This window comes from Hibiscus syriacus, unplaced genomic scaffold (assembly GCF_006381635.1).
Source record: "Hibiscus syriacus cultivar Baekdansim isolate YM2019G1 unplaced genomic scaffold, ASM638163v2 tig00113725_pilon, whole genome shotgun sequence".
In the NCBI taxonomy this organism is placed as follows: domain Eukaryota; kingdom Viridiplantae; phylum Streptophyta; class Magnoliopsida; order Malvales; family Malvaceae; genus Hibiscus; species Hibiscus syriacus.
This window is the reverse complement of record NW_024063471.1, coordinates 4,970,471-4,980,946: the sequence shown is the minus strand read 5'-3', so window position 1 is coordinate 4,980,946 and position 10,476 is coordinate 4,970,471. Positions and strand designations below refer to the sequence as shown.

At 32.9% G+C, this 10,476-nt stretch overlaps 1 protein-coding gene across 1 annotated transcript; it reads right to left on the bottom strand.

Annotated features, from left to right (window-relative positions):
* Positions 1-6,031: 6,031 nt before the first annotated feature.
* Positions 6,032-8,642, bottom strand: LOC120187532 (protein indeterminate-domain 5, chloroplastic-like). The gene is made up of 3 exons (XM_039191240.1): positions 8,326-8,642; positions 7,849-8,242; positions 6,032-7,268 (listed from the first exon to the last, which is right to left on the bottom strand). The coding sequence occupies exons 1-3, from the start codon at positions 8,483-8,485 to the stop codon at positions 6,077-6,079; spliced, it is 1,746 nt and encodes a 581-aa protein (XP_039047171.1). The 5' UTR covers positions 8,486-8,642; the 3' UTR covers positions 6,032-6,076.
* Positions 8,643-10,476: the final 1,834 nt, after the last annotated feature.

Genomic DNA, 10,476 nt, shown 5'->3' with positions numbered 1-10,476 from the left:
AAAACCTCCTGAGGCAATGAACATGTTGTTGTTTGAAGGGAACAAAGCAAAAAGAGATCTTATTTATAATGGAGCTCAAATTGAAATTGAAATTGAAATCTGCATAATTGTTTCATACTATTCAAGTAACATGTGTTAATAGCCAAAAAGCAGGGAAAGACTCACATGCAAAACTGGTTCAAAGTTGAGTCACAGAAAGAAAGCAGTCACGAGAATGAAAGACAAGATGAGAAAGTCATATCTTATAATGGATTCTTTATAGTGCCCCATCAGAATGGAATCATTACTGTGTAAGACACATGTTGTATTATGGATATGAATATTAAATTACATAGTTATTGTTTGATATGTTTGAGTACATTAAAATTTAAAATAATGCATTATGTGTATGGATAAAAAATATACACACAATAAAAGTAAACCAAACATACAAAACAATGTTATACATAACAATCATGTCATCAATAAATAAATTAAGCATGTTCTAGTTGTCCACCCATAGAGAAATTAAACCGAAGAAAAAGAGTTATTTCTGACAAAGTCTGAAACATTATGCGCCTTCGAAAAATTTTCCAAATACTCGCGGATGTTTCCGCCTTTTGATGAGGATATATATAAATAATTGAAATTCGCAAACCAAACATGTTCAATAATGTAATAATAAACCAATTTCGAATAAGTGGGCATAAATTTGTGTCATACCTAAAACTTTATCGTTCAAAGATGAAGCGTCAAAGGGATATGAATATATGTAACTGTATTGCTATATAAATAAATAAATTGTGAATAAACAAATATATCAATAGCTTAATAGAAAGAACATATAACAAACATGTAGTTTGTTGGATTATAAATAATTTTTCTACTAAATCATCCACCAACAATGTATTTCTCGGGTTGTATTCAGAATACGCATTGTAAACATCTTGCAGATCTTTACTGTAGGTTACTTTATCTTTTTTTTTACACTTTCCTTGATCTTGTTTATAGAAATAGTCAAACATAAATTTATAGGAATAAGCAGCGCAAAAAAACATGCATCTTACCCAAATGAATATAAAGTGGTTAGACAATAAAGGAAGTTTGTCAAGTGCACGATCAATGTTATGCCTAAAATTGTTAACAATTACCACGAGAAACATTCAGTTGTAAATTATCCATTTATCTATAGTAATTCAATAGCTTAACAGTGCTTACCTCAACTTCAAAGACCAAATGACAACAACAAAAATTTCTAAACAAAAATGAAGAAATTCATATACACCTGCGCTCAGTATAACATCTACAACATGAATAAAATTACATTAAAATAGTATGTTTATAGGTTAAAATAATGTATAGAAATGAGCAATTTTAAAACCTTTGATTTTTTTTGAAAAGTAGGCAAGGACTCTATTGACATAAAAAATGACAAGTTTTTTTGTCAGTGGTGTTGCAGACACCATATATTTGTTTGGATCTTCATCCTCATTATCATCATCTGCAATGTCATCCTCTTCATTCAGCACTTGGTTGTCCAACTCCTTCTCCACCGCTGTTATAAGAAAAGCAAATACATTTTACAACTTGAAAATATTCAGCATATAAAGAATGAATTACCTAACTTGTATGATGTCATTGACAAAATTCGTTACGCAAGTTGGAGACTTCATCACGCAATAATGAAATATCGGCTCATATTTCCCCGATTTGGTCATTAGTGTGCCCACACGAGAATCAAAATGCTCTAAAAATTAACCATGTACTTTATCACTGACTTCATTATAATATCCTCTTCAACCCTAGCCTCTTCCATTGAAGTGTTTTCCATTGGTTGCTAGTAGTCGTTGTCAATGGGGTCCAATTGCTCTTTCTCTTGTTCTGCTCCAATGCCATCTTTTTTAGTCCAACCGACATTTTCAATAAATTCGTATCCGACTTTAGTCATGGATAACATTCCGGGATAAGCGAACAGGGTAGTCAAACGAAAAATCCACTTCATTCTTCTTCAATAGATGGGTAATAACACATCCATATGGTAGTGAAGTTATAATGGATTCACCCTTTTTGACTAAATTAACAAGTGTCTCAAATATCAGTTGTGCAATGTTTGGAGCAGTTTTTGAGCTATACATCACTAACCACCAATAATCGGTATCTCGAATTATGGAAAAATTTCCACCGGAAGGCCAAATTAACGAAGTGAGAATTTTGTGAAAAACTCTATTATCCACATCTAGGTGAATGAGGCTATTTCTATCAACACGTTTAATTATAGGATCTAAATCAGTTTCATCAGAATCCCCTTTATTCTCGACACTTATACCCGCAATAATAGATTCTGGAGATATATAAATATCCTTCCCCATTACGAGTATTAATTTCGATGATGTTGTTCCTATTAGGCTTACGGTGGAATGAATCATTATTGTAGAACACTCAAACAAGGTTTGGGAAATATTTTGGTTCTACACCAAGAAATTCAAGCCAACCCCAATATGTAAATATCTATTTAAAATCAAATTTTTATTTTTCATTGAACATGAAATCCATGTCAACAACACGTTTGGGAAAAATCTTTCTTGCATTGAAATACCAATAAAATTTTTCTTTATCTTCGTCAGTTCTAAAGTTGTTTGTATTAAATGACTAGATGTGATCAGAAGACTTTACTTGAGAAACTTGGTTGAGAAGGTGACCTTGGTTGAGAAGAAGGTTTTGGTTGATAAGACATTTGGAGCCATTTTTAGGAGTGAATATAGAGGCTGTTACATGAAACACAAACACATTAAGAAAAAAACTTTTGAATCCCTAAATAACTAAAACCCTAATTTAGGGCAAAATCTGTATAAATTTCCCTGCAAATCTTATAGTAATAATTGCAAGAAAAGTCTCATGTAGAGGGGATATTTAAAGAAACTTGAATGGTGCAATTTTCGTGAACGACGGTATTCATCAAAGTGGAAGAGATAACTGCCTTTTGGGGGAGCGACGTTTCGATACAAGTATGGAGGATCGATTTTTTTTAACTAACTAAGACAAAAAAGATACATCTACTGAATAAAAACAAAGCACGACCTTATACTTGAACATTGGTATCGATTTGTTTATAGGTTAATAATAATGTAACAGTAAAATATTGATAATCTAACATGTTAATTGGTTTAATATTGATACTTGTGTTGAAAGTATCGATGTTGTTTAGATCGAAAGTATTGATATCTATATAAAAAGTATTGATACGTAGAATTTACGCCTATTATCATTAAACTGGTAGACTTTTACCGCTTACATTGTAAATTTACCTATTAATTTAAAGTGATAGGTTTCAAATATAAAAGTATCGATACTTTATATATGTTTATCGATACATTTTGTGTGCAAATTGTTTGAGAAGCATACTGGAATAAAAATATGAATACCTATATATATATTATCGATACTTGGTATTTACGCTTATTTATATTTAATTGATACCATTCCCAAGTGTCAATACTTTTGTGTAAGGTATTGACACTTTCGAGATGTTTTCCTTTTTTCATTTCTTTTCAATTCCGAAAGTACCGATACTATGGTACATATACTTATAAACGTATTGATACTTTCAAGAATTCTGGTAGCGCTTTATCGGTTTTGTCAAATTGAAAACGATTTTGTCAAATTTCAACATGTTATATTGTCATGTATCGATACATGTTTCTAAGGTATCGATACATGTTTCTAAGGTATCGATACTTTAAAGGCACTATTATTCAATTCTTTTCAATTCTTATAGTATCGATACTTTGGTACACATACTTATAAAAGTATCGATACTGTCAACAATTTCGGTATCTCTTTACTGGTTTTATCAAATTGAATTCGTTTTTGTCAAATTTCAGCCTGTTATGTCATATATTGATACATGTGTGTAAGGTATCGATACTATTTAGCCGCTATTATTGCAATTGTTTTAAATTCTTACAGTATAGATACTTTGATACATATACTTATAAAAGTATCGATACTGTCAATAATTTCGGTATCTTTTTACCAGATTTGTCAAATTGAAACCGGTTTTATCAAATGTCAATCGGTTTTGTCAATTTCCAACCAATTTTGTCAAATTCTTTACCTTTTTTGTCAATTTGAAACTGGATTTGTCAAATTTCAACCTGTTATATTGTCATGTATCGATACATGTGTGTAAGATATCGATACTTTTTAGGCGCTTTTATTGCAATTCTTTTAAATTACTAAAGTATCAATACTTTTATACATATACCTATAAATGTATCGATACATGTCTACTTTTAACCGAATTTCTTTAACTTTCTTATATATTACTATATATATTGATACTTCTGTGCAATGTATCGATACCTATCGATAAGTAAAGTTTTCGGTTGCCAAATTTTTAATATTTCTTTATGTTTTTCACCTAGAACATTATTATTAGTCAACATTTATGGTAACACTTAACCAACTTTGTTAAGTATATTATTAAATTTCTGGTCACGACATTTCTTGGTTGTATATTAGTCTGTCTGTCTTTCCTTAAACAAATCCGATAAAAAAGGTAAAGTATATTTATTGTTTACATTAGTTTTTTTATGCACAGTAAAGAACCTCGTACGTAACAATAAAAATGCCACGCCTTCATAGGGGAGGGTGATACAAAAAGAAAAAAAAGACCCGGATTTGGAAAACTGCATATTTAGTCATCAACCTATTATTTAGGTTTTTTTTGTCACCCAACTATTACTTTTTTAAAATCTTACTTAAAGTTATGTTTTAATTCCGTTTAATCACTTGATGTTAAAAAATTAGCGGTGATGATGACGTGTCACCATAAGGTAATGACACGTTTAAGGGTGAGCAAAACTTGTATTGACTCGAAAAATCAATCTATTCAACTCGTCTCGACCTGGAAAAAAACTCAACTAGAATTAACTTCCAGATGTAATTTCATAAACTCGACTCTACTCAAAAAATTTAAATTTGAATCAAGTTATAAAATACAACTCAAATAACTCAAATAGTAGCTCGAATAACTCAAAATTTTTAGTAATTGGTGAATTGAATGTCAAGTTTGAGTCGAGTCACTCGAGCCTCAACTCTGTATATAATATATATATATATATATATATATATATATCATATATGAAAAAATATAAAGAAACACACACACACACAAATATACACACCACACACACACATATATATATATATATATATATATATATATATATATATATATATATATATATATATAAAAGAATATTATAAATATTAACAACTAAATTTAAACATAAATTCGAACGACTATTCTCGACTCGAAAAAAATTTCAAATTAAGTTGAATTCTAAAATAAGATCATCAATTCGAATAACTAAAAAAATTTACTCGATTCGATCAAACGCTCACCTCTAACCATGTTATCATTGAAAAAGATTGTTACATCAACAGTTCTATGCATTTTTTAATGATAGATTATCAAAATAAAATTAAAATGTAATAATATATATGATTTAAAAAAATAGTTAAAGTGACAAAGGAAAATCAAAATGAAAATTATACAAGTAAATAAGTAGTCTACCCTAGAAATTAAGCAGAAGCTATAATTATCGAAAAACGCGAATGTTTTCACGGAACAAATTTCAATGAAATTAATATAGTTTGTGATGGGGGGAAATCATTGTAATAATTAATAGTAAAAGAAGAGGGAATGATGATGATTGATGCATGGCCAAAGAAGAAAAGATGGATATTTTACTTAGGGAATCTAGATGCTTTGAGGGCAACACTCGTGACATTGTCATCCCATGAAAAAAGTTATATATATATTTAAAATAATTTAAAAGAAACAGATAGACAAGAAAAGAAACAAAACCCATATGTACCACACGGTTCATGACTGTCTCATGCAACACAGTGTGGCAGAGAATTTAAAGAAACTCCAAAAGTAATTTTATAAGTTAAATTAAAGACATATTTAGCGATGAAACCAAAGTAAAAAACTTTTAAAATTCATATTTTTTTATTTTACATTACATACCTTTGTATTTTCTTAATATTTTTTCTCCTTTTTTTCTTCTTTGTTTTTGGATTTGTTTCGTCACTGGAAATTCCCACGTCCTCCGAAAGATTGGTGGCTTGTCGGCGCCGTAATATTTGTGTTTCCGATTCCTTCTTCCTCTTGTTGTTGTTTAGCTCCTCCGCTCATGCTTCTAACTATTTGGCCGACCCCGAGAAAGTCCCGAGTCAATCTGTCTGACCCGCCACCGCTAACATTCAAACTTTGCTGATGCGGCTGTAGCTTTTCATGTTGCATACTACTTCTGTTTGCATAAGTGTTAAATGTATTGACTCCAGCGGAGATTCCGAAAATGGGGGAATTACCACTGGCTATGGAGTTCATTAGTTCATGTAGATTGTTGCCGGCGGTAGTTTCCCCGAAAATCCTTCCCAAGTTTGAGGATTTAGTTCCGGTTGAAGATGATGTTCCGAAGCTTCTTAGAAGAGAATCTTCATCGTCGTTGTTGTTATTATTGTTGTTTTTGTTGCTGGAACTCGAACCCATTTGATCAGCTTTTGGAAGCAATGCGGTGGCCGACATTTGAGGCACCATGTTATTGTTTTGAACCGATGAACTAAACAAAGAAGGGATGTTGGAAGTGATTTGATCACTCATCAAGTTGTTGGAGAAGATATTCGATCCTTTGTTTGTTGCGCCACCACCACCGTTGCCGCCATTGTCGTTGTTGAAATTATCCGACATCAGCAAACCCGAATACGCTAAATTATAATCTGCACCACCACCATTGGTGCTTCCGCTGTTCGAGTGGAAGCTGAGGTTGAAGAGACCGGCCGCCGATGGAGTGGTGCAACTGTTCTCAAGAAGCTGCATTAATCCTTGGAATGATTTGTTGCTTCCCAACAACAACCCATGATGTTCTTGGTTGAAAATCTGATTGGATTCTTGCATGACGAAACCTGGTGAAGTAACCATCGACTGTTGCTGTTCTTGAGGTCTAAACGAGAACGATGATGAACCCATCGACGGTTGAAGAAGATGATCCAATTGCGAACTCCTCGAACCACCAAGTTTCAAAATCTCAGCGGTTTGGTTATTATTGTGGTCTAGAATAGATGAAATTTGAGTTCCCACTTGAGATAACCCTAAGCTCATATAATTGCTGCTACTTTCATATAAATGAGTGCCAATGGAGTTAAAAGGAGGAGGCTGCCTTGCAGTTTCTTGAGCCAATGCATCACAAAATGCCCTGTGAGTGATAAAGCTGTCACGTCTGCAACACAGTAAGCAAGCAATCCATTAGATACAGGCAGTGGATAAAACAAAGAATTTTTGAACTAATCACTGGACAACTTTGAAAATGATTCAATCAAATTTGACCATTTCAATAACTGGATGTTCAATAAATGCAACAAGAGAATGTATTCAAGCAGGTGAAAAGTGATGAATAAACAAACCCAATCCAGGACTTTTTTGCCTTTCAATAAATGCAGAAACTGAGGAATTTATCTGAATTTCCCAGTTATAAATCTCTCGTATTCTAAATGACGGTGGTTATTTTACTGTTTCGGCTCAGTCAATATTCACCTTAATCGATACCGAAGCTATACATAAGAATGGATACCTGCAAGAGCACAGACCTGAACATGTCTAGCCAACCCACAAAACAACAAATGTGGTAAGAACTATACATGGCAAAGCATCACGTGAATATGAAAAGAAAGGAGACGGTGGTTCCAACTTCCATGTACAAGCAAAAGATGAACTGTTTCAATTTCTTCCTTCTTGAAGATGGGTTTAAGCTTTAAATTCGATTGATGAATCTAAACCTAGAGAATTAAGCTCGAAAATACCTTGAGAAGAGAGTGCCACAGTCACATCTGTACTCTCTGGTGCCACAGGTCTTTGAATGAGCTTTCCAATCGGATTGCACGGCGTACCGCTTCGAGCACTTGTCGCACTTCCATTTCTTCTCGCCGTGTTTTCTGGAGTAATGCTTTTTGATGCCGGTGAGGTCGCCGAGTGGCCTCGAGGGATCGTGGTGAACGCAGGTCGGTTCTGGGCAAAGATAAACCTTCTTCTTCACTTCTTTCGTTGTCTTCTGCTTTAGCTTCCATGGCAGATTGTGTCCCCTTCTGTGAAGTTGTAAATTTTGTTCCCTTTGGAACCCTTTGTTGCACACCTCACAGATGAACCTGTTTGTCGCCATTAAAGTCTTGGGAGATAGTGCCACCACCTCCGCATCTGTCATCATATAATAATAATAATAAATCCATTAATCCTTTGTCATCACTAAAACAAACTATCAGAATTTAGGGTTTGGGTAATTGGATACTTGCTTGGAGTTCCAGGCTGGTTTCTCTTTTTCTTTTGAGGCAGCGGTGGTGGATCAACCGGCGGTCCGGTTGAAGAATGAAGTATTTTCATCTGGTTCTGATTTTCTTCTCCAATTCCAAAGAAATGACCTGAAGAAGAAGGTGCAGCCGCCATCTTTAAACAACAGAAACCTCACCTTCTTCGGTTGCTGTTAATCTTCTCCGAATTTAACTTCTCCTCGAAAAACCCATTAATCTAACAGCAAATCCACATTGAAATCTCATCTGAAAAGGCCAAAGGTTTGTACTTTGTTGAAACCAAAAGAAAGTTTGATGAGAGAAGCAGAAGAGCAAAAAAAAAAAAAAAAAGGAAGAAAAAGAGAAAATCTAAGCTATGGACATTTTGGTGCTTTTAAATGCCAAATTGTGAATAAACTGAAATTGTTTTTTCTTTTCTCTTATTTGGTATCTTGCAGAGATACTAACACATATATATCATCGTCATCGTCTCAACCAGATTTCCTTTTCCATTTAACTTTTAGATGATTGGTTTTGGTTGGTTTGTTTTGAAATTGCGAAATCAAAATTGAATGAAAGTTTGAGAGAGATGGAGGAGGAGGGAGGTCGGTGGTGGACCCAATCCATTAGGCGCAAAACGACATAGTATGGTGCGTAAGAGCAGCATGAAGTCCTCTTCTCTATTTTCCTAGCATTTTCCTACTCACTTGCAGACAAACTTGCTAATCTCACCCTTTCCACCCACTGAACACTCCACTGTTAAAATTATATAGTTTTAAAAAAAATTCTATAACCGAAATTAATGGAAAATTTAAAACTAAGGGTAAATTATACTCATGATAAGTTAATTATGAGATGATTTTAATTTGATCAATAAGATCACTTAACTATATAAATAATATTAATCAAGCCACCGATTATTAATATTTGATGAAAGAGATGATGTGACAGTTAACCAAATTAATATAATGTTAAACTACACAAAGGATCACTAAAGTTTAAGTAAGTTTTAGTTTTCTTTATTGAAGTTTCAAAAGTTATAAAATGATCACTAATATTATCGTTTTATAACAAATCGGTCACTACAAGAAAATGCACCTTTAGTGACAATGCAAATGGTCACTAATAGCATTAAATTTAGACAATAAATGCATAGTTATAAAATTTTCAAGTCGTCACTAATAACTCCGTCACTAATAACTCCGCCACTATTACATTAGTGACAATTATTCTAAAACTTGTCACAATTGTTCTTTTTTCTGACCATCTATTCGACACAATTATCAATATGCACTGTGACGATTTTTTAAAACTAAAAATATATTTTGTGACCATTAATATTGTCACACTAAGTATTTTTAGTGACTAAATGTTTGATACTATTATCAATAGGAATTGTGATAAATTTATTTGACACTAAAAATATATTTTACGACTACCAATGTTGTCACAGTAAGTGTATTTTGGTGACCAAATGTTCGATACTATTAACAATATCTCCGTCACTATTATATTAGTGATGACTTTAATGAATTATCACAATTACTTGTATTTTTTGTGACTACAATTTTTGACACTAAAATATTAATAACAACGACAAAAATTTAGACACTAATATCATCCTTACCAGTGTTAAATATTTTATCACAATTACATAACTAAATTAATTAAAAAAATTATTATGCAATCAATTATAGTATATATATATGCTCGAACTGGGGATTATATATCCTACCCCACATTCTCTACCTAAACATTGAAATGCTTGAAAAGAGGACAAGCTTATTATACCCTGCTAATAGACCCTATACATGGTTGGCCTTGGCATACCTATCCGGGTGTGGCCACATAAGAAAGGGACGACCACGACATTCTACCCCACCAAATTAGTCGATGTCCTCATCGACGAGTGCTTCTCGAACCTTTCCCTTTTTCCGTTGAGTTGAGGACTTCTCCGATGGTAACATTTTTCCTTCCCAATTTCGACAACAAGCTCACTACAACAAATTTGATTATTTGTGGCATCTAAAATATTGTCACTGAAACATACATTTATGTCACTATTTGTATTTTGTGACATAAAAATTGACGTCACTGCGAACGTCACCCTAGGTGTGTCACTAAATGTCAAATGTGACGATGTATAAG

Coding starts and splice junctions, on each gene's coding strand:
- LOC120187532 (XM_039191240.1), bottom strand. CDS start 8,485: ATGGCGGCTGCACCTTCTTCTTCAGGTCATTTCTTTGGAATTGGAGAA. Junction 8,243..8,325: donor TGGAACTCCAAGCAAGTATC/CAATTACCCAAA, acceptor ATTATATGATGA/CAGATGCGGAGGTGGTGGCA. Junction 7,269..7,848: donor TGTGGCACTCTCTTCTCAAG/GTATTTTCGAGC, acceptor ACTGTGTTGCAG/ACGTGACAGCTTTATCACTC.